General features: G+C 37.1%; 1 protein-coding gene across 3 annotated transcripts in view; it reads right to left on the reverse strand.

The window, feature by feature from the left end:
* Positions 1–25,214, reverse strand: part of DCAF10 (DDB1 and CUL4 associated factor 10) — a 39,806-nt gene extending 14,592 nt beyond the window's left edge. For 2 of the 3 annotated variants that reach the window (XM_035016279.1, XM_035016280.1), the window contains exons 1-3: positions 24,588–25,214; positions 13,086–13,199; positions 2,521–2,718 (exon numbers count right to left, since the gene is read on the reverse strand). In XM_035016279.1, the coding sequence (XP_034872170.1) occupies positions 2,521–2,718; positions 13,086–13,199; positions 24,588–25,138 (863 nt within the window). In that variant the 5' untranslated portion in view covers positions 25,139–25,214. The remainder of the gene's footprint in view (positions 1–2,520; positions 2,719–13,085; positions 13,200–24,587) is intronic. The other variant, XM_035016277.1, reaches the window with a different exon arrangement.
* Between the last annotated feature and the right edge of the window lie 463 nt (positions 25,215–25,677).

Here is a 25,677-nt window from a genome sequence, read left to right on the forward strand (position 1 = left end):
GAATCTTACCAGAGATTCAAAAAGCAGGCTTTAAAAAAAAACTTTATTGTACATTCATTTTCAATTTCACTAATTTCTGCTTTTATCTTTATTATTTCCATAATATTTCATTGGGTTTACTCTTTTTTATCTTTTTCCAGTTTTTTTGAGTATAATTCTTAGTTCACTAATTTTTAGTCTACTGATTTCCCTATGAGTTCTTCTTCAATCCATGAATTATTTAGGAAGTGAGTTTATAAATCTCCAAACATGGGAATTTTTAGTTACCTGTGTTTTAATTAACTATACTGAGGTCAGGAAAAATCATTTGTGTGGTAACAACTCTTTGATATTGGTTGAAACTTACTTTGTAATCTAGTACATGCTCTACTTTTGCTTCAGAGGATATATTCACTATTTGTTTGGAGAATCCTAAATATGCCTAATAAATCAAGTTTATTACCGTAAGATCTCCTATGGTCTTACTAATTTTTTGATCTACTTTATCTATTAGTAAATGAGAGAATAGTGTTACTATTTTCCACTGAGATGGGGATTCTTAGTTTTTTCTTGTAATTCTGTCCATTTTGCTTTTTTTTTTTTTTAAAGATTTTATTTATTTATTTGACAGAGAGAGACACAGCGAGAGAGGGAACACAAGTTGGGGGAGTGGGAGAGGGAGAAGCAGGCTCCCCACGGAGCAGGGAGCCTGATGTGGGGCTCGATCCCAGGACTCTGGGATCATGACCTGAGCCAAAGGCAGATGCTTAACAACTAAGCCACCCAGGCGCCCCCCCATTTTTGCTTTTTATGGTTTGAAGCTATGTTATTAGGTACATTTAAGATAAGAATTCTTTTATGTTCTAGTGAAATAAACCTTTTAGCACAGTACCTTTTTTAACCACCAATAATGCTTTATGCCTTATATTCTCTTTTGTCTGCTATTAATGTAAATATAATTGTTTCTCTTTGATTTGAATTTGCCCGTTATTTTTTTCCCATGCTTTGACTTTCAGACTTTCTCATTTGCATGTTTTGGGTGTGTTCCTTACAAAGAACATAGTTTGGTTTTCTTTTTTAATCCAATCTAACCCTATCTATCTTTTAACTGGCTACTTTAGTCTATATGTATTTATTGCGATTATTGATATTTGGATTTTCTGCCTACCATATTTTTGTGCTTCCCAATTTACCTTTTTTAAAAATGATTTTCCCCCTTCTCTGCCTCTGTTGGATTGATCATGTTTTACTAGCTTTTGTCCACTAATTTGGAAGTTACCATTCATATTCCTATTCAAATTTTATTTCTAAATTAAAAAAAAATGAACTTCTAAATTTTAACAGGTATGCTTGTCTTAATCTAAAGAGATCTATATATCCTCTGCTCAAACAATATGCATAGTAGAAATCTTTAAGAATATCCTCTCTCTTTTTACATATGATCTCTGAAAAGAATATTTCAGAAATGGTCCTGGTGTATTACTGCATTGTCATTTCACCATAGCTAGCAATAGGTACATTTTAGTTATTTCTCAAACTTCAACTCTATTTTTCTTGATTATTTTATGTAGGCACCACACCCAGCATGGAACCTAATGCAGGGCTTGAACTAACGACCCTGAGATCAAGACCTGAGCTGAAATCAAGAGATGCTTAACCAACTGAACCACCCAGGTGTCCCAAACTTCAGGTTTCTTTAAATAATCAATTTCTCTATAAGAAGACATTTCATTGAAGTGTTTCACAACAGAGGCATTACTGACATTTTAGATGGGATTAGTCTACTGTGCAAAATGTTCCATGCAGGATGTTTAGAAACTCTGATCCCTGTTGACTAAATGCCAGTAGAAATCCTCTCTTCTCCTCCCATAGTGACAATTAAAACTGCACCACACATTATTTCCAAACATTCCCACTGAGAAACTATTATTTTAATGCATGAAAAAAATTACAAAATAAGTAGGTTTAAGAACTGAAGGACCAAAGAATGAAAAACATTTCTGTTCCACAGAGGAAATAACAAAAATATTTTTCCTTAAATTCCTTAAATTTAGGAAACTCATCTTATAAACCAGTTTTCATCATTAACTGTACTACTTGGTCTCCTTTCTATAAACTTTTCTCCAAATTTTTTAGTTGCAGTATATGACTAAGAGCAAGTACAAAAGATGGAATCATTTTTTGATTATTTTTCCCAAAGTCAGATTCTTTCTCCTAAAGAGATATGAAAGCTAAGACAAAACACTGAATTTCTCTACCATTTTACACAAATATTTTTTGGGGGCACCTGGGTGGCTCAGTCAGTTAAAGGTCCAATTCTTTGATTTCTCAGGTCATGATCTCATGGTTGTGAGATGGAGCCCCACACCAGGTTCTGCGCTCAGCAGGGAGTCTGCTTAAGATTCTCTCTCTCCCTCTCCCTCTGCACCCGCCCCCCACATGCTCACTCATTCTCTCTCCCTCTCTCTGTCAAATAAAGAAATCTTAAAAAAAATTTTTTGTTGTTGTTCACAATCCTAACATGGTTTCCTATTCACAAACCTGTTGGTGTCCCAAATAATGACATTTCCATCAAATCCTGATGTTACTAAGAGTCTTGTATTAGTATCATATTCGATGTTCTTCACCCAGCTAGTGTGACCATGTAAAGTGCATACTTTGGTGTTCAGTTTTCTCAGATCCCATAGTGCTATTGTAGTGTCATCAGAGCAGGTAGCAAACAGCCGGTTATCAAGAAATCTACAAAGCAGAAAAGAAAAACTGGTTTATTTAATCTCTTGTTAAAGAAAACTTGAGAAACAGCCTCTATATTACCTAATCAAGAAAACAAACAAAAAAGGACTACAAACTGACGGTATAAACCCAGTGATATGGATATCAATAAACAGTAAGCAGAATTCACATAATCACAGGAAAGGACACTATGATTTAAGGAGGACCACAATGTAATTTTATCCATTTGCTTTATATTATTGATTTTTATTTGGAACTGGATATAGGGGTGGATGTTTGGGGAACAGTGCTAGAGAGAAAAAAGAACTTTAGAATCTGTATCGGAAACACGAATGGTGAGAGACAATTTAATAGGAGACAGAGGAGATTTTGAAGATTTGATTGCAGAGGGAGATATGTTAAGCATAAAAATCATTCTTAATGGGGGCGCCTGGGTGGCTCAGTTGGTTAAGCGACTGCCTTCGGCTCGGGTCGTGATCCCGGGGTCCTGGGATTGAGCCCCACATCGGGCTACCTGCTCAGCAGGGAGTCTGCTTCTCCCTCTCCCGCTCCCCCCTCTTGTGCTCTTTCTCTCTCTCACTCTCTCTCTCAAATAAATAAATAAAATCTTAAAAAAAAAAATCATTCTTAATGGCTGATTAGATTCACTGTATGAATGAACCGTATCTTGTTTCTTTTTTAAACTAATAAGCAATTGCTGGGTGTTTATATTGCTTCCAGTTTTTTACTATGGTTTACACTAAAACCATTAAATGGTTTTATTTAGTGTAAAACTTTATGCAGTGTAAAAAAGTTTACACTAAAAAACACTATGATGAACAACCTAATAGCTGAATATTAATCACATCCTTAGTTATTTTTCTAAGTACATCCCCAGAAAAATGTATTGCTAAGTAAAAAGGGATTTTAAAAAATGTAAGGCTTTTGATACATACAGCCAAACTATCCTCAAAATAACATACTGATTTGTAGTTCTACCAGCAGTTAACAGTGTCCACTTCTCCAAGCCCTGTCATACAGATATTTTTTAATTCTGCTAAGTGCCAGGGGGAAAAAAAAAATCTTAAATTGAAACTTTTATTTTTAGTAAAGTTCAACGCTTTTCATATTAATTGGAAGATTATTTTCTCTTGTGAATTGCTATTCATATTCCTTACTGATTTTCCTACTGCTGTATTATTTTTATTAGAGTTATAAATTCTCTTTAAAGATGATATACCTCAGTTTTTCAAAGACAGTATGTTGAAAAAAAAGACAGTGTGTTGAATATATTTTCCATATATACTTTTATCTTATTATGTGGTTTATATATTTTCTTACTATATCAAAATTTTTACTAATCAAAATTGTCAAGTCCATTTTTTTTCCCCTACAGTTTTATCTTTACTGATTAGGCTTTTTAAAGTAATAATATTTTAATGACTTCCTGACAGGAATTAAACGACTGAAAAAACAACCATGACAGGGTGCCTGGGTGGCTCAGTTGGTTAAGCAACTGCCTTCAGCTCAGGTCATGATCCTGGAGTGCTGGGATCGAGTCCCACATCAGGCTCCCAGCTCAGCGGGGAGTCTGCTTCTCCCTCTGACCCTCCGCCCTCTCATGTGCTTTCTCTCATTCTCTCTCTCTCAAATAAATAAATAAAATCTTTAAAAAAAAAAAAAAAAAGAGGGCGCCTGGGTGGCTCAGTTGGTTAAGCGACTGCCTTCAGCTCAGGTCATGATCCTGGAGTGCCGGGATCGAGTCTTGCATCGGGCTCCCTGCTCGGCAGGGAATCTGCTTCATCCTCTGACCCTATCCCCTCTCATGTGTTCTCTCTCTCTCATTCTCTCTCTCTCAAATAAATAAAATCTTTAAAAAAAAATTTAAATTAAAAATAAAAATTTAAAAAAAAAACAAAAAAAAACACACCATGACAAAAGGCAACTGGAAAGTCAAACTTTTAAAATAAACTGATCATCATCATAGAGCATCTTCTTACATTTAAAAAATTTAGGGAAAAAATAAGGTACTTTATTTAGTCTACAGAAAATACTTAATGCACATAAGGATTCAAAACCCCAGTGGCGGGGCGCCTGGGTGGCTCAGTTGTTGAGCATCTGCCTCCGGCTCAGGTCCTGATCCCAGGGTCCTGGGATCGAGCCCCGCATCGGGCTCTCTGCTCCGCGGGAAGCGTGCTTCTCCCTCTGCCACTCCCCCGCTTGTGTTCCCTCTCTCGCTGTGTCTCTCTCTATCAAATAAATAAAATCTTTTAAAAAAAACAAAACCCCAGTGGCATTATACCACCTTAGGCCACAGTGGTCCACCCTAAAGGCTTTAGGCAAGAAAATGAAATGATTAGGTAAGAGTTTCAAAAAGATCTCTGAGGTAGCTAGTTTCCAAAACTCTTGGATTTTCATAAAAAATAAAATGAAGTGGGGGATCAGTTTTAAAATTTTTATCAATAAGGCCATTGAAAAATTACCATTGTTGCATGGAAAATATTTTAATACCAATAATGTACAAAGAATATAATCTTGGAATAAAAGCTAATAATTTGAATTGAATACATTTACCTTAATGAAAAATTCAACACTTTCACTTTAGTTTTCTCATTTTGCCTCAAAATTTTACCTGTTAAAAATCTTGGTATTGAAGAATCATTGGTGAAGAGAATAGATAAATTATAGAAAACTAAGAATGTAGATTAGGAGACCAGTTAAAGTACCCACAATTCTTATACTAAAGCAAGCAAATGCAGAGAATGTAAAGTGTTAGACAAATTCTTGGAGATCTGGCTCAATCTTCTCAAATTAAAACTCAGTCTAGCCTAATAAGTTAATGACTGTAAAATGTTTTTAACTCCATAGTCTCTAATAAACAGGAAACACTCCATACACTCTGAAATCTATGAGTTTATGAATGATAAAACTGCTCCATATGTTCCCATCAAACCCCAACATATGACTATAATAGTTCTGGGTAAACTGGACATCTGGATAAATTGAAGTCTTCATTATCAGAGGATAATTGGTGAAGGATAACAGCAATTGAAATAGAATTTCTTTAAAACAGGTACCAACATCTCAGGGGAAGGGAAAGAAAGTGTTGTCTTTATCTAAAAACTAAAAGTCATAATAATTTTTAACATTTATATAAACATAGGCAATTCATAGAATAAGAATAAATTAAATGTTTGGGTTTTCCCTCATAATCTTTCCAATAAAATTATGAGAGCAAAATATAACACTCTTACTTCATATTTGAGTTTTGTACTATAATTAAAAAAGAGAGTCATTTCTATATAAACTTCAAGGGCTTTATCCATTTTCCCAAGGGCCTTTCCTTAGTCCCATGAGATATTCACATAATTCTCTGAATTCTCTGAATAGCATGTCCTCATTTCTGTCATTTCCTTTTAATTGATAACTAGTCTAACTCAATCAAATCCTTATTTGCCATGATTTTATATGTAATTGACTAGTTTTCTAATATCACTCTCAGGGTTTTGTGAAATTCCACATCCTTTGCAAGATAAGAAATTTCATGTTCCCAGTGATGAGCACTGCATTTACATTATAGTGTTTGAAATATACCAATCAGGAAAAGACCAACAAAGACAGTGGGAGGGAAAAGTAGATCCTGGAATATTTAAAGAGGCACTGAATACTTACAATAATCTCAACTGCCCTTGTAATCTCATACCTGAGGGGGCCTTGATTATTAAATGGACTCTTAAATCCATATACAGAACCCTCATGAATGAGAAGTAAGCCTGTATAGTGGGCTTAAGAATTTAAGTTACATATTTTTCCCTTACTTTCCCAAAGTATGAAGCAACAGAAAATACCCTTCCCAACTATCAATATTTTTATTTTACAAGATAAGCAAACCTTAAAAAACTAAGAAATGAACTAGAAGACATTACTAAGTATGTGTAAAATCACTATCTAGGAAATGCATGCCCACATCTCTGAACAGTACAGTGAGGTGGTCTAATTGAACTGAGCATGAATTCCAGCTCTACCACTTGCTACGTATTAAAGATATTGAGCAAATCTCTTTATCTGAGCTGCAATTTCTTCATTCCTTAAAATGAATACAATATCTGTTTCACATAAGGATACTGTGAGAATTAATATTGTATGAAAAGTGCTTCACAAAAGGTTTGGCATATGGTAGGCACTCAAAAAAAGTTAATAAGTAATGCACACTTAAGCTCATGCCAGAGGACCCCTCAGATCCTCACGCAAAACTCTTAAGTGATATGTACCTCTAAAAAAGCTTCAAAACCTGGTTTTCAAACCAAGAGATAAGCAAATTCAAATCTGTAGGTGTGGGGTACTAAAGCAGACACACTGATAACAGCAAATGAGAGCTGACATTGATAACAAATTCTAACAGCAGATTAGTCAGAGATCATTCTGAGTAGGGGCAAATAACACATCTTTTTGAGGTAAGAAAATTTTAAATTGTAAAATATTAAAAACATAGAGAAAACTATGAAGAATATAACAAAAACCTGTGATACCCACCACCCAGCTTTATCAAATTTTAACATTTTGTTATCTTTCAGATTCTTCTGAACATTACAAACACAACTGAAGCACCCTGAATATCCCTCCCCGATCCCATTCCCCTCCCTCCCTCTCCAAAGGGAACCACTATCCAAAATTTGTCACTCCCCATGCAAGTTTTTAATACCATGAGATTCTAAGTATGTATCCATAAACAATGTATAGTTTTGTTTTGCATTCAATTTATTCCATAAATATTTAATTAGCACCCGCTATGTGCTAGGCACAGTTCTAGGTGCTGCGAATAGAGCAGAGAACAAATAGACAAATACATACCCTCATCAAACTTATGTTTGTATATTTTCAGACTTTATATAAATGGTATCACACTGTATAGCTCATTCTATAATTTGCTTTTCTGGCTCAACCTTGAATTTCTGAAATGTATCTTAGATGCTGATGCTTCTAGTTCATTTATTTTAACTGATGTATAGTATTCCATTGTATGAGTATACAGGAATTTATCTTCCTCTTGATGGAGATGTGTTTCCAACTTTTATTACTAATGATGCTATAATGAACCTTCTTTACACATCTTCTTATTTACACGTGCCTTAATTTCTTAAAAATCTGTTTGATCTTCAATTTTACCAGATATTGCTGAATTGCTCTTCAAAATAATTTTACCAATTATACTCCATCAATGTCCAAGGGTTTCTACTTCTCAACATCTTTGCCAATACTTAGTATTTCTTCATTGTTTATTTTTATTTGCATTTTCATGATAACTAGGAAGCTTGAAAATTTTTCCATATTTATTGCTCATTTTACCTTCTCTTATATGATTCTCTGCCTATTTTGCTCCAGGGTAATTGTCTTACATATCCTGCATACTAATCCTTCTTTGGCTATGTGCATTGAAAATATCTTCTCCCACCCACCTATAGCTTATCTTCTCACACTGTTATGTCTTTGGTTAGAAGGAAGTTTTCCATTTTAATGCAGTTGAAGTTAGCAATCCTTTAATGATCTGTGTTTTTTGTATCTTAAAAAATCCTTTCTCGGGGTGCCTGGGTGGCTCAGTCGTTAAGCGTCTGCCTTCAGCTCAGGTCACGATCCCAGGGTCCTGGGATCGAGCCCCACATTGGCCTCTCTGCTTGGCGGGAAGCCTGCTTCTCCCTCTCCCATTCCCCCTGCTTGTGTTCCCTCTCTCGTTGTGTCTCTTTCTGTCAAATAAATAAATAAAATCTTAAAAAAAAAAAATCCTTTCTCATCCTTAGAACATAAACATATTCTATATTTCTTCTAAAGTTTTAATGGTTTGCTTTCATAATTAGGTCTTTAACTCGCAGTTATTTCATGTATATAACCAATTCTCTCTTTTCCATTTTCTCTGCCACTGATTTGTAATGCCCCTGCAGTCATCTATTAGATTTCCATATATGCATGGGTCTGTTTCTGGAAGTTCTACTCCATTTCATTAGGCACTTAATCTATCCCTGTCCTAAGACTGCGTTTGATATCTGGAAGACTACCATCTTAGTCTCCTTCAAGATTGATATTCTTGGCACTTGACTATTCAATATGAATTTTTAAGTTAAAAAAAACAAAAAAACCCTGTTGGTATTTTGATTAAAACTGCACTAAATTTAGAGACTAATCTGGAAAGAACTGACTTCTTTATGATACTGAGTTTTCTTCCCCAGAGAAGATTTCCATTTGTTTTTGCAGGTACCTGGCAGTACTATTATCAACCTGCATCCAATTTAAAATTGCTGGCTAGATGGTTTTGGACCATATGGTAGTGTGAATTTCGGCCCCACACATGCATGAAAACTGACTTGTGGTCAGACATTCACTGAGGAGATTTTCTGACAACCCTCTACCAACGTCATAGTCTACATGAACAAGGTGGTATGTTTCTAGATCACCTTTATGCTGTAAGTATAGCTCTTTGGAGTCCCAGCCTTATGCAGTTTTCTACTAGACTTCTCATCTTCAACTGGCCATAGAATTAACTCTCCTGTCCACTGTAACTCCTTATACATATTGAAACAGAAGCTCAAGGTCACCCGCATTTGGCAGATGCCTCCAGGGTAAAAGCCAGCTGAATACCTGTTTACTTCTTTGCATTCTATCATCTACTTCATTTTTGGCCCTAGGATTCCTTTCTTTCTTATCAGATCAACTATACATTTAAAAAATATATTTAAAAAATCTTATCCTGCATTTCTATTTTTAGTAGAAAGGTTGTCTAAGATATTTTAAAATATTCTATAGCTTAATTTTTATCTACTTGATTTACGAGTTTGGGATGGAAGTGTATTAAAATCTCTAACTATGATTATAGACTTGTAATTCCTTATCTGTATTGTTTTTGGTTTTTTGGGGTTTATTTTAAATATACAAATTTCAAGTTAAATACAAAAGTTCATCATTATTTTATGTTCTTAGTTGATTCACTTTATCCTTATTAAAGCCTTTAGTCTTCCATCTGTCCAATAATGATAATCTACATTAGTTTTCTTTTCCCATTTTTGGGCAGTTTTAGTTTTGGTATCTCTATAATGAATATACAGATGATTGTGGTTTTTATTCAAATTGCTGTCTCCATGTCTTTTAATAAAGATCAATTCATTTATACTTACTGTGAACTACTCATATACTGGGTCTATTTCTACTTCTTGTTTTCTACTTATCATCCCTTTCCTTTGTTTTATTTATTTTTTTACTTTTTTAAGCTTTCCCATCTTCCACTGAACTGATCATGTTTTCAATATTCCCTCTCCCACTTCTGTTTTGGAAGCTAGCTATACTTTGTATGTCTACTATTTTAGTTATCTTTAATTTAGTATTTTTTTCATTGTATATATTTAATTATATATTGTTCTGAAAGAGTCTGAAATTACTTAATATTTCTATCTTCTTCCTGAACATGACACGAACCTTACCGTATTACACACAACCTATTTGTTGTTACTATTTAAAGCTACACTGTCCAGTTTGGTAGCCATTAGCTACATGTGGCTTTTCAATCCTTGATATGTGGCCAGTCTGAACTGGGTTGTGCTCTAAGTGTTAAAACACTGGATTTTGAAAATTTAACATTAAAAAATGAAACTAAAATATCTCAATAAATTTTTTAATGATTACATGTTGAAATGATATTTTAGTCCTATTGGGGTAAATAAAACATTACTAAAAATTAATTTCATATTTTTTCCTTTTTAATGTTACTACCAGAAAATAAACCTAGACTTTAGTTTTAACTGTTTTAAATGTACTCCCCCCAAAAACCTAATTATCTTTCTGCTATTAATAATTAATAACATTTATCATTTCACCTAATTAAATTCTTCATTATGTAATAACAGTTTACCTGGATATGATATGGCACTGGGCATTATTTTCCCTTAGTATTTAAGCTACTACTTCATAATCTCCTAGCATCAACTGTTGCTGATGAGAAACCTTCTGTTATAATGTTGAATTATACCTCTGTAGATAATCTGCCTTCTAACTTTGGTGACTTTTAAGATTTTCTCTTTTCCTTTGATATTCTAAAGTCTTACTACAATCTGTCTAAATGTATATTTATCTTTATTTAACCTACCTGACACTCTAGGGTCTACTTTTGATTCGAGGATTCAGGACCTTCTTTAATGCTAAAAATTCTCCACCTTTGTGTCTTCAAAAATTAGTTCTCCACCAATCTCTGCATCTTCTTTTTCTGTAATTCTTACTATATATATACTGGACACTCTCAGTTAATCCCCTATGTCTTTTAAGTACTCTTAGTATTTTCGAACCCATTAATTCTCTCATCAGCGGTGTAAAGGATAAAATTTATCCCATCTTTTAAGTTTTTTATATACTAAGTACATTTTTAATTTCTAAGAGTTGTAGTTGGTTCTTTTCCATATTAACCTGCTCTTGTTGCGTTTCTTCTGTTTCATAATTTTGAGTTCTCTTTAAATGGAAAGTATCAATTAACTTATTTCTTTGAGCATCCTAAAAATGCTTTAAAGTTTCTTCCAATCAATGGAATACTATGCAGCCGTTAAAAAGAGTAAGATCATCCATAGGTACTAATATGGAATGATCTCTAAATATGTTATTAAATGGAAAAGCCAAGGTATATAATTGTGTGTGTAGATGCTACCATTTATATAAAAGTGTATGTATGTGTGTGTGTATATGCTTGTACATGCGTAGACTATCTCAAAAAGGATAGCAAGAAATTGGTATAGTGGTTGCCTCTGGGGAGGGGAACTGGGTGGCTAGGGGACAGAGGTGGGAGACAGACTTACTTTTCACTGTTTACCCTTTTGTACCTTTGAATTTTGTACCACGTGCATGTATTACCTAGTCAAAAAAAAATAAATAATTTATTTTTAAAAATAAAGTCTTTGTTGGACTACTCCATAAAATTAATTTCATCCAGAAAATATGCTTGTTTTAGTTGCTGAATTTGTTATGATATTAATATTAGATGTCTTCATGAGTCTTAGAATTTTGGTTATAGGCTTATTTTAAGTAAGAAAGGTTTTTAATTATTTTTTCCTCTCTTTCCTATTTAATGGTTTTATAATTGCCCCCACTTGGATTTCTGAACCCCAATCCACAATTAGGCCTTATAATGACATTAAGGCCTTCAGTTTCATGATGAGATTGGAGCTATCACACATAAATATTCAATCACTGACTCAGTAATGGCTTCATTGAATTCCTGGCCATGAGGGTGTGTCTTAATCAGCCAAAATCCATGGCCTCAGGTAGTGAATAGCTTTTCCCTTTTTTTCAGCCTTTCACAAATGGGACAGGCATTCTAGCCAATGCATTGTGTAGTACTTTTGGCTCTGGTTCCTGCCTCATATGAAGCACTTTAGTACTTTTGATTCTTGACAGGAACTAAAACCACTACACGTCAGTACCAGACTCAAAACCCAGTTGGGTTTGTGGTTTTAACCCTATAACAGCTTGTGTCTGTGTTCCATTTATGGCTCACAAAAATGTTTATGTTGTTTCAAAGCATGGCTGTATCTTTTGTGCTATTTAATCTGTCATTCTATGTGTTTGGAGCATAGAGGTTACACCAAAATTCAATATGTCACCATAACTAGAAGTAATTTCCCTATTTCTTTTTTTTGAACATTTAAAGGATTCAGTATAAAATGAATATAATCTTATTACATAATGTTTAAAAAACAGAAAATTACTCATCATCCATTCATTCTAACCCACCCCATGTTAGCATTGAAAAATATTTCCTTATCTTCTGCATCATGTCATATTTGTAACAATTTTTATCATGATTTTAACATATATTGCCCCAAGCATTTGTCAATGTTGATATGTAGTCCCTGTGACCATCATTTTAATGACTGCATATTAATCCACCAAGCTTTCAACTGTTATTTACTTCCCACATTATTGAGAATTTAAGGTGCTTCCAACATGCTTTTAGAAAGAAGTTCTCTGTGCATATGTGTTTTTTCCCCTCAACAGTTTGGATTTGGGGGACAGGGGTAAGAGAGGCTTAGCAATGGGACTGCCATAATTCTACACAGATCATTAGCCCAAAGACATTGCAGGACTATCATAATACATGGCTGAGGTTCATAATGATGACCCTGATCTATGAAGAGAAAAGGTAAAATCATATGGAAGTAAAAAATACATTTCAGAAAGATTATAATCCAAAATGGTTAATACCAAGTTTTGTAATTAAAGGAATAAGTTTCATAAGGGATAAAATTCACAAATCACAAATACGTATCTAGCACTGCTGGGCAAGACATTACAAATTTTCATTAACTTCCAAATGAGAATATTTTGTGTCACACTAATAAACTTCACTATTTCACTAAAATACTAACCTGATATTATTTACACAATCTTCATGAGCTTCAGAAAGTGTTTTTATGTGCTTTGAAGATATAGGGTCAAAAAGCAGAACTTCAGTCTGTTCACAAGCAACAGTCAGCACTGACCTGAAAGCAAAGGATATATTTCCCTTTAGTTTTCTAGCATTCTCTTATTATTGATATTCACTTATTTATAATTACACAAACTGTAATGAATAACTTTTTTTTGTCCATGTTAGAAGCAAATATTTACAAGATTGAAACTATCTGTTCTTGGCAATAGTAGGAAATGGTACTCTCAAACATTATGGTGGAGCATAAACTGATACAGCTTAGGTTTGGAGAGTACCCGTATCTACCAAACTTTTAAATGTGTGTACCTTTTGACTCAGCAATTTTTCCTGGGAATTTAATCTAAAGAAATAATCATTTATAAATACAAAGAATCATATATAAAGATACACCTCACCATAATGAGAAACCAAAAAGTAACCTAAATGTACATGAAAGAAGGAACGATTGATTATATAAGCCATGGTATGTAACACTTTGCAATATGGTGCAACATTTAAAAAGATAGGGATAGTTTCATATGGATATGAAAGAACTCCAAAACATTTTTTTTTTTTTTTTTGAGAGAGAGAGAGAGAGAGAGAGAGTGAGCATGTGTAAGAGAGTGCTGGGGGGTGGGGATGGGGAAGAGCAGAGAAGAGGGAGAGAGTCCCAAACAGGCTCCATGCTCAGCGTGGAGCCCAATGCAGGGCTCTATCTCATGAGAAAGCAGAAAGCAAGAGCCAGACACCTAACCAACTGAGCCACCCTGGCGCCCCCAAAACATATTTTTATTTTTATTTATTTTTTTAAAGATTTTATTTATTTATTTGAGACAGAATGAGAGAGAGAGAGAGCACATGAGAGGGGGGAGGGTCAGAGGGAGAAGCAGGCTCCCCGCAGAGCAGGGAGCCCAATGCGGGACTCGATCCCGGGACTCCAGGATCATGACCTGAGCCAAAGGCAGTCGCTTAACCGACTGAGCCACCCAGGCGCCCACAAAACATATTTTTAAATGAGAAAAGCTGGTTGTAAAAATAACATGCATAGATGAGGCAACTTAGGAAAAAAAGGTCATATATGACAAAATTATATATTTATCAGTATCTATTAAAATGTACTGAAAAAAGTTTGGCATATATCCTACCAAACCAGTTAGATATAATCAAACTTAATCTTTTCCTTTACAGTTTTTAGTATTGTCTCTTGTTTCAGCCCCTTCCTATTACAAAGTTATATTATTATAAACCTTTTATAAGCCCCATTTTGATTTCTGAAAATCAACTGTCTTTTATTTAAGTCTTAGTTTTCTGTGGGCACTGATCTTTCAGATTCAGATCTAGCAAATGAAATCCTGAGTCTTGGAAACTGCAGGCCTTCCCAATTTATAGTTCCAATAACAAATGGAATTTGTACATCTAAGATGAAAATGAGACAGAATTTAAAAAAAAAAAAATTTTAAGTAATCTCTATACCCAATGTGTGGCTCGAACTCACAACCCCAAGATCAAGAGTCACATGCTCTACCAACTGAGCCAGCCAGGTGCCCCAGGATAGAATTTTAAATAGCCAAAAGTTTGTTTCTATTCAGAACAAACTTTTTAGATAAAGTAGGAGAGGGAAAAAATCTAAATTGAAATATTTTCCATATTTAGTAATCATGAAATTGTCCTTTAAACAGTGTCTGCTCTGCATAAACCCATTTTTGAAATATCTGGACTTCAAAAATTTAGTTCTGAAGGATTTTTGTGCTAGTTGATCAGCATGAGTTAAAATATTCAAATTAATATTTGTAATTTTAGAAGATAAATAAACAGCCATTTCTTTTTGTTACTCACAAGAGTCATAGAATGAACTTTACTCCTTTTTGTGCAAAAAAGTAAATGAATCACGGGTGCTGGTGGCTCAGTCAGTTAAGTGTCCAACTCTTGTTTTCGGCTCAGGTCATAATCTCAGGGTTGTGAAATTGAATCCGCAGCAGGAGGAGCAGGCTCCTCTGTGCTGGGCATGGAGTCTCCTTAAAATTCTCTCTCTCCCTCTCCCTCTGACCCTCCCTCACCACCCTCTACACTCTCCCTCTCTAAAACAAACAAAGTAAATGAATTGGCGATTCTGGGAGAGTCTTAAACATTGTAAGAGATTTATAAAACTGATAGTCATTGCTTTGTTTTAATACAATCTATTTTTGTACATGGCCTGATTTGTAACTTTTTAAAATGAATATCATTTGTCCCAATATCAAAGCCTATACTTTTCTCATTGGTTTGAAATGTGATCTTTATCATGTTATGTTTTTGGATTCTATATCTTATTCTATGCAACATCACCATACTATTTTAATTTCTAAAAGGTTTCACATATGCAAAACAAGATGAACATTGCTTTATGAACTTTTTTTTGAAGGGCTAATATGCTTTCTCAATGGGGCGGCGGGGGGGGGGCTAATAATATGCTTTGTCTTCCAATGAATTTTAGATATGGCATGTCAGGTCCTACTAAAAAATCTTGTATTTTTACTGGGATGCACTGACTTTACAAATTAATTCGGTAGAATTTATATCATTCAATACTGAATCATCCCATTAGTAACATGTCTACCTTCCCACATATTTTAGATTTTCTTAGCAAGAGTATCTTAGCAATTCTTGGACCTTTAAACATCCTTATACATTTCGAATCAACTTAATCAAGTTATGTACACACACATACAAATCCAGCTACGGATTTTGAGACTATATAATAAATCTATAGAAGAGTTTGCATACAGAGCACCTGGGTGGCTTAGTGGGTTAAGTGTCTGACTCTGGCTCAGGTCGTGATCCCAGGACCCTGAGATCAAGCCAGACTGAGACTCCCTGCTCAGTGGGGAGTCTCTTTGTCCCTGACCCTCTTCTTCTTCCCTCTGCCCATTCCTCTACTTGTGCTCCTTTGGTCTCTCTCTCTAATAAATAAAATCTTAAAAAAAAAAAAAAAGTTTGCATAGAATTGAGATCATTACAATACAAAGTCTTTCAATCTATATACATGGTGTATTTCCATTTACCATGGAGATTTTCTCCATATAGTTCATGTCTATCTTCTTAGATTTATTCCTGGGTATCTGACGCTTTTTTAATGCTTTTGTAAATGTTCTTTTTAAAAATTTGCTGTTTGTTGTTGGTGTAAGAAATGCAATTGATTTTAAAATTATTTATCCATCAATCTTGCTATTTTAATACTTTTATCTATAGGTTATTTTAGGGGTTTTTTTGTCAATAATCATATCATGTACAAACAAATGCTTTGTTTTTTTTAATACTTTGTTACTACACTAGCTAGGACTTTCAGTATAATGTTAAATAGAAATGTTAATATTAGCAGGCACTCCTCTCATTCCTGATTTTCAAGAATACCTTCACCGTTTCATCATTAAGTACAATGTTTGCTGTGGAATTTGTTTTGTTTTTCTTTTTTGGGGGGGGGTAGATTCCTATTATTGGATTAAGGAGGTCCTACTTAAATTTGCTGGGGGTTTTTTTCCATTATTTTCAATTGCATAAAATGGTTTTCCAACATTTACTGAAATTACCCTATATTTTTCCTTCAGTATCTTAATGTAGTGATTTACATTATTTTATTTTCTACACTTTTCATTTCTACCATACTGCTTAATTCAGTTGCTAAAATGGTGGGCTCACATTTCTGGCTTCCCTCCTTTTGTAGATCTCGGCCCTGCAATTTACTAACTGCCTTAATTCTCCAGTCTCTTCAAACATAAGCTTTTTATATCTTACATTAAATATTTTATATTTTTTCTAGCTTTTCTAATTATTGTCTGTTAAAGGGCTGGCCCAAACCACCTACTTTACTACTTCTGGAAAGCTAAAATCTCTACCTCTTGCATCTGAAGTTATGTTCCCTTTTCATTCTGAATATTGTTTACTTGGGGATTCTTTTTTTTTTTTTTTAAAGATTTTATGTATTGAGAGAGAGCGCAGGAGAGCGGGGAGTGGTGCAGAGGGGGAGGGACAAGGAGATTCAGCACTGAGAGCCCTAGGTGTGACTTGATTCCCCACAACCACGAGACTATGACCTGAGCCGAAATCAAGAGTAGAACACTCAACTGACAGCCACCCAGGTATCCTGGGGATTCTCTTCATCAATGTGTTTTTCATTTTTATTTCTTTTCAAAGACAAAATTTTCTGTTGAGTATTTGTATTGAAATTCTACTCTGTTACTATATTTCCTTCCTTCTGCTTTCTTCAGACTTACTTTGCTATTATTTACAGATCACTTCACTATTCTCTATTTCTTGAGATGGATACTTAGCTCATTAATTTTCCTTGTCTTCCTTTCCAGTTTATTTTTTTTTTTTATTTTTTTTTTTAAGATTTTATTTATTTATTTGAGACAGAATGAGAGACAGAGAGCATGAGAGGGAGGAGGGTCAAAGGGAGAAGCAGACTCCCTGCCGAGCAGGGAGCCCGATGCGGGACTCGATCCCGGGACTCCAGGATCGTGACCCGAGCCGAAGGCAGTCGCTTAACCAACTGAGCCACCCAGGCGCCCCTTCCTTTCCAGTTTATTAATGACTACAATTTTCCTAGTAAGTGCTGTTTTACTTATATCCTACAAGTTTTGAGACATAGGGTACTTTCATTATCATTTAGTGTTAAATATTTCTAACTTCCATTATCATTTCTTATTTGGCCCATGTTATTTATAAATGTTTCTCAACTTGAAAACACATGGAAGTTTTTCTAGTTATCTTTTTGTTATTCATTTCTAATGATCACATTGTACTGAGAAACTGTACTTCCATGATAACCTTTTGAAATGTGGCCTTTTAAAAAAAAAAAAAAAAAAAAAAAGAAATGTGGCCTTTTAAGTGAAAATTTGTAAATCTTCCATTTTGTTTGTAAAAAAAAGTAAGCAGGAGATAGCTGTTACCTATAGTCAAGGGTGATATTTAAAAATGTTCAACGTTCAATAGTAATATAAATTAACATACGAATAAAAATTTGAAAACATTTTCAAAATAAACTAACCTATAATTATGTATGCCAAGTGAAGGTTCTAATTAAGTTGCTCATCAACTTAATTTCCATTATTTATTAACTTTTGGAAATTATAGCCATAATCTTTTCTTTGACCCAGATGCCCTTGTCTGCACCATGAACAGACATAGGTAATTGCATAAAGCGCCTCCACGAATGTCCGCATTAATTGGTAGTCAGTAACTTGGAGTCTTTGTAAGTAAAAAAATTATTCGGTATCAACAGAATTGTTCATGGAGCTAAATCCTCTTTTTTTTTTTTTTAAAGATTTTATTTATTTATTTGAGAGAGAGAATGAGAGAGAGCACATGAGAGGGGGGAGGGTCAGAGGGAGAAGCAGACTCCCTGCAGAGCAGGGAGCCCGATGCGGGACTCGATCCAGGGACTCCAGGATCATGACCTGAGCCGAAGGCAGTCGCTTAACCAACTGAGCCACCCAGGCGTCCCCTAAATCCTCTTTTTAGCTTTTGCTGAAGTAAGTATAATTAACATTTTTTAACACTTATAATGCTTGCTGTTAATTTTGTATATTAAATATGTATTCAATTATATGAATAACTAAGCCACAAAAATGTTGATATATGTTTAATTATATCAGACCTAATCCTTCAGCCCAGATGAGAAGTAATATAATACAGCAGTTAAGAGCATAAGCCAGGGTACAAATCTTGTGTTTAATGACCTTTCTGCTTCTGTTTCCTCAACTAAATGTTCCTGGTTACTGAGATTTATGCTGGTGGTCATTTTCATTAATAAAACAAATGCTGGGATTCCTGGGTGGCTCAGTCAGTTAAGCGTCTGCCTTCGGCTCAGATCATGATCCCAGGGTTCTGGAATCGAGTCCCACATTGGGCTCCTTGCTCAGTGGGGAGTCTGCTTCTCCCTCTGCCTGCTGCTCCCTCTGCTTATGCTTTCTCTGACGAATGAAAATCTTAAATGAGTGTTACTGACACCCATGATGGACAGGTATTTAGTGGGTTTTAGCACACTTTTCCCACTAAATAATGGTGAAATTCAATAGGAATGATAAAATTAGGGATCTCCCTCCCAGGAGTGATGACATCCATATATCATCCCTATAGGCCCCATTCATCTGCCATGGATTCTATTCTGTCGTGGGAGTGCACACTATGCCAAGAGTTAATGTTTAGATGGTGCCAGCAGTAGTGTTATTACTTCCATTGGACTGCCCTGTTCATCTCTCTGGATCTCCCGAGGCTGCAGTTCTCACAAATGACTATGTGAGAATGACCAGGAGAGTGCCTGTGAAAGGCAGGCAGCCCCACACTAAGGGAAGCCAAATGGTCACTGGGCATTAGCCTATATATTTTTTTTGTGGTGGGGAGGGTATCTAGCATGGATAAGGAACAATTAGCACTGATGCTGTAGCTCTCAAGAAAGATGTTTGTTGGCAGCTTGCAGTGCCAGCTCTTAACTCTATAGTTGTCATATAATAGGTTACTCTGGGAGGTTCCATGGAAGACACTCAATGTGCTTGGGGCAGTAACTATTCAACCACTATGGACATGTATCAATATATTAACAACTGCTACAGCTGAACAAATGTGTACTAGCTGAGTATCAGGCCTGAATGCAGTATACTGCCCTTCAGGGCAAGATTTTAACTGATGTTATATTTATCAATGTCTGCCTGAGGTATACTATGATGAACGTTAAAATCTTCCTCTATGATAAATTTGTCCATTTTCTCCTTGAAGTTATCAGTTTTTGATACATATATTTAAATCTAAAACTCATTCAAGTTCAAAACTATCTTATCTTCCACGTGAAGTGAACTTTTATCAGCATGAAGTGACCCATCTCTAGTAAATTTTTTTGCCGTAAAGCCTAGTTTGTATTTTAATATAGCTCACCAGCTTTTGTTTAGAATGTTTGATATATTTTTGTTTATCCTATTGAACATTTAGTACTATTATAGTTATTATAATTAATAATATTTGGACTTATTTTCAGCCATTCTTTGTGCTTTTTTTTATACCTTTTCTACTTTTTTTCTTTCCTTTTCTTGTATTCTCTTGGAATATTTTTTTCTCGTTCCATTATTTTTTCCTCTAGTAGGCTGGAGATAATATATTCTTTATCTTTTAATCTTGCAAATTTTAATACGCAAACATTAAAACCGACAGTTAATATGTCAAATACTCCCTAAAGAAAACAAATTTAGAATATCCCTTCATAATTATTTTCTTCAATTTTAGTTCCATCTTTGTTAATTGCAAAAGACAAAACTGAAATTAGATTTAGTTTCACATACATATTTCCCACTTTCTTTGTTCTTCATTCTTTCTACCATCTCAGACCTTCCAGTTGAAAACTCCTCTCTCTGAATGTAGAATCCCATTATTGAAGGTCTGGTGGCAAACTCACTGGGCTTTGCTTGTGTATTTATTTAATCTTCAATCCTGACAAAAATGAAGAACCCATCTTTGATGGGTATAGACATCTAGACTGGCAGTTTTCTTCCCAGCATACTGAAAACAATCACTTTCTTCTGATTTGCACTATTATTGATGACTAATTGGCTATCACTCTCATAATTACCCCTTTGAAGGTAATTATCATGAGGACATAAATCTAGTTTTTAAGATTTTAATATTTGTTGTTCTGGAGTCACTGTATGTCTAGAAAGGATTCCTGCTTGGGGTCTGCTGGGCATCTTAAATCATGGCGCTGATTTTCTTCAGTTCTTCAAGTTCTCAGCTATTATTTCTTAAAAAAAAAAAAAATTTGCCCCCCATTATTTATCTCATTTTCTTCAGGAGCTGACCAAATACATAGTATGCCTTTTCTCTCTATGCTCCAGGTCACTAAACCTCCTTCATATTTTCAATCTCTGCATCTTTCTTGTGTCCATTCTAGATAATTTCTTCATTTCTTATTTTCCAATACACTACTTCTCTCTACAGCAGTGCCTAATGTGTTTTCATACAGGATAGCTTGACAAAGTCCCACATATTATTATCTAATCTATTAACATCAAATTTTATTTTTCAAAATGTTATCTTAGGAGGTGATACACTTGTTCTGATAAAACTGTTACTGTATAATATTTTTGGAATTCTTTAGAAATTACCTCTATTCCATGTATCCTTTCATTTTTAGTGCTAAATTTTTTCTAGTCTGGTCTCTATTAAATTCATAATTTTAATTCTTACCTTCCGTGTCACCTCTCCTTCTCTGTACTGAGAAGTCCTTATAAATGACAGTGATAATGGTACCCAGTAAGCTGATTTAACCCATATAACTGAAGGATATATGAAATTATCTCATTTAACACAGATGTCTTTTTTCTATAAAATTAAGTCCTACAAAAATCTGGAGCCTATTAGTAGATGTAGTAAGAATAATAAAAAATTATAACACAACTATTTTCACCTATCACCTTGACGTAGATAAAAAAGAATGGCAATGTGCAATGTTGGCAAAAGTATGGCAAGACAGGGCGCCTGGGTGGCTCAGTTGGTTAAGCGACTGCCTTCGGCTCGGGTCATGATCCCGGAGTCCCGGGATCGAGTCCCACATCGGGCTCCCTGCTCAGTGAGGAACCTGCTTCTCCCTCTGACCCTCCCCCACTCACGTACTCTCTCTCTCTCTCTCTCATTCTCGCTCTCTCAAAATAAATAAATAATCTTAAAAAAAAAAAGTATGGGGAGACAGGCACTTTCATATGTGTGTGATAGGAATTAGTAAAATCTTCACAGAGGGCAGTTTAATAATAGGTATCCAAAATCTTCATAACCTTTCACTCATTCTAGAGAATTATCATGAGGACATAAATCTAAAAATTTTGTCTATAGAGGTTTTATTTAAACTAATGAAAAATGTTAAATAATGTAAAAATACATTAACATAGGTAATTCACAATATATTGTATGAAAAAAAGCAGGCAACAAAATATGATTTCATGTTTATATTAAAATAAACATATGCAGGGCACCTGGGTGGCTCAGTCGTTAGGCGTCTGCCTTCAGCTCAGGTCATGATCCCAGGGTCCTGGGTTCAAGCCCCACATCGGGCTCCCTGCTCAGAGGGAAGCCTGTTTCCCCCTCCCACTCCCTCCGCTTGTGTTCTCTCTCTCGCTGTGTCTCTTTGTCAAATAAATAAATAAAAACCTTAAAAAATAAAATAAAATAAAATAAACATATGTAGGGGCGCCTGGCTGGCTCAGTTGGAAGAGCATGTGACTCGATCGTGGGGTCATGAGTTCGAGCCCCACATTGGGTGTAGAGATTAAATAAATAAAAACCTTTAAAATATAAATAAATAAAATAAACATACACACACAAAAAATTCCTTGGATAGCCATTCAATCTCTGGGATTATAAGTGATGTTTAGCTTCTTTTTGCTCATTTATTGCCTAGGTTTTCTAGAATGAGTATGTATCAATTGCAAATTAAACATCATTGAATTATTATTATTTACAGTATTGAACTATTTTTTTTTTTTAAAGATTTGTATTTATTTGACAGAGAGAGATACAGCGAGAGAGGGAACACAAGCAGGGGGAGTGGAGAGGGAGAAGCAGGCCTCCTGCCGAGCAGGGAGCTCGATGCGGGGCTCGATCCCAGGACCCTGAGATCATGACCTGAGCCGAAGGCAGACGCTTAACGACTGAGCCACCCAGGCACCCCAGTATTGAACTATTTTAAGTACCAGAGTACCTAACTACTTTTTACAAAAATGTTTATAGGGGACAATATTGTCCGGATTCAAACAGAACTATCAGTAATTTATTCCTCATTCTAATAGCAGTGGCAATGGGAATTCCATCTTTATAACTCATTCTACCCCTCTCAACATGCACCTAAAATCTCACTTCCAAAAAGTAGAAACAGCTACTTCTGAAAGCCTGACAGAATAGGCAGGAGGGTGGGAGGAGAGGAGTTGGGGTATGGAGAAAAAAGGAACCGAATGTTTACGAGGAACAGATTCTTGGTATTTTGGGAGACGCTTTAGGAACAGGGCTTTGTTGGAGAGAGGACTGGGGTGGGGAGGTTACATGAATAAACTTCAGTAGCTTCTCCTCTCTTACCTGTAATCAGGTGCACATTCACTGCTACAGGTTCCACGAAACTGCTGTAAGTAGAAACCCCAGAGATCCTAGCACCAAGTGTAATTAGGAAGATGCATATGCATCAGTGAAATGGAGTATGATGTACCTCCTCATCGTGATTCCAGATTCTGCTACTTTTCTCCTTTCTCAGCATAATTTAGGTTTTTCTTTAGCAAAATATTTTGCTTTGTTAAGCCATCATTTTTCAGCTTCTCTAACATGACATAGTAGCCCTTCAACCATAAGTCCTTAGACATACCATTTCCTCCACCTGAAATACTTCTATCCCCTCCCCCACACTATCTTGGTTAATTCATCTTCTATTCATTTTTTCTGTTCTTGGTTAAATGTCATTTCTTCAGGGAAATCTCAAACACCCTAGTTGTACAACCGGTTCCTTCAAGCCTTTATCTCAATTTATAAATATACATTATGAGAAATATTTAGTATGGTTATTAAAATCTAGTTGAACCATTAAGTCCCAAGCTTAATAACAGTGGTGCCATTTAGCTGGTTTTGCTCACCACTGCAATCTCCGCATCTGTAACATAGCAAGTGCTCAACAAATATTTGCTGAATGAGGGAATGAATAAATGAACTAAGCAAATGACTAGAATCGAAGACCTTGATCAGGTAAGAGTTATATTAACTATGTCTTCTCAGAGTCGAACTGTGTGTAAATTTTTTCCTTTGTTGTTTAACTTGTTCGTGTACTCACCAAAGTTCTAAAAATACATATTATTTTGAAAATTCCCCATAACGCAAAGTAAACCGAGACCAAACATGAAATATTTAATCCGCCAGGAAAAAGGCTGGACACCCGTAACAGAAGCATGTAGTCTAGCCGGGGGAGTTCACAAATGCCCCCATCATAAGACACCTCTCTGCCGCGTCTTAGTATCCTTCAGGAGCCAAGGAAAGCACACTTGTCAACCCTCAAGGCAAGTCAGGCACAGAGTACACGGAACCTGCAGACTCCTACCCTTGCCAGACGCTTCGGTGAGAAAAACACAAGCCTGGGATGACAGGGAAAGAATGAGTATTTACTCAAAATGTATTTGCCGGGCATGTACTGTGTACCAGAGAACCCTAGCTCCGGCCTGGCTCTGGCCGACCGGTCGGGTGAAGGGCCCTAGGCATTTCTGCTTCACAGAGCTCCGCGTCCCGAGGTGCACGAATGAGTCCCGGGCCTGCCTACCTCCAAGGGCTGGGCCGGGACCTCCAACAGCCACAGAGCGCTTCAGAAAGTGCCGGGGTGCCTGCAGGCCGACGGCCCCCAATCCGGGCCGCCGCCCACGGGCAGCAGAGGCAGGCGGAGGCGGGCACCCGCCCTCCGAGGGGCCGCGCTTACCCGTCGGGCGAGTACTCGAGGTTGAAGACCGCGCCGTGGGTGCGGGTGCTGAGGTACACCGAGTCCGCGGGATGGATGGAACCATAGAGGTTAGTCATGGTGCGGAAATTGTCCCGCGCCGGGTCCACGAACAGCCCGCGGCCCAGGCTGCGCTCTCTCAGCCACCCGAACAGCCGGGCGCCGGGGCCGCCCAGGCCGGCGCCGAGGCCGTGGCGGCCCCGGCTCCCGGCCCTGCAGTCTGGCCCGGGTCGCCGGCGCGGCGGGGAGGGCGGTGACGGCTCTCCCTGGGCGGAAGCGGCTGCGGAGTCTAGAGCTCCGGGCGGCCTGAGCTCCCCGGCGCGCGCGGCCAGGGGCAGCGAGGGGGCGCCGGGGCGACGAGGGCTCCGAGAGGGCGACGGGGGAGGGGCTGCGTCAGCCCCGGGCTGCGGCGGCGCGGACGGGGAAGGGAGCGGCCCGGCGGCTGCCGCCTGCCCCGCGCGGGGCGCCGGCTCCTCAGCCCCGGTTCCGGCCGTCCCATCCCCTTCGGGACTACCGGGCCCGAAGGTAAACATGACCAACGCACCCGCCCCCCGCTCCCGGCCGCAGCCCGCCGGCCGACACCTCAGCGCTCCCGCTCCAGCCGCCACTTCCGGCGTGCCGCCGCCTAACCCTGCCGGCTGGGAAACACGCGCCGCCCTCGGCTACCATCCGTTGGGGACCGCGAAAGCTGGGACACCGCCCATGGCGGACGCTTTATCCCGGAGGGACGGTGATCGGCAACGACGGTGTTTGAGCGCAACTGAGAATGCCCAGGGCCCGGGCTGCATGGGGCAGTGGTAGCATCAGGGCACCCCTGCGACAGTCGGTAATTGTCAGTCATCGTGACTGTGTGCCTGGGGATGAGTGGGCCTGAATAAAGGGGTGGACTATGATATGTACTGTTATCCCCAATTTAGGCTAAGGTCCCAAGGGGAAGAAATTACCATATCCTGTGCAGGTCCCACATAGTAAAGCGGCACGGTGTACTGCCTACTCAGACGGGGAGTCTAAGGACTCAGGTTCACTATTGTGCTAAAAGCCAAGGCCTGGGGCACCTCGGTGCTTCAATCAG

This window comes from Mirounga leonina, unplaced genomic scaffold (genome assembly GCF_011800145.1).
Source record: "Mirounga leonina isolate KUSES-001 unplaced genomic scaffold, KU_Mleo_1.0 Mir_170, whole genome shotgun sequence".
NCBI lineage: Eukaryota > Metazoa > Chordata > Mammalia > Carnivora > Phocidae > Mirounga > Mirounga leonina.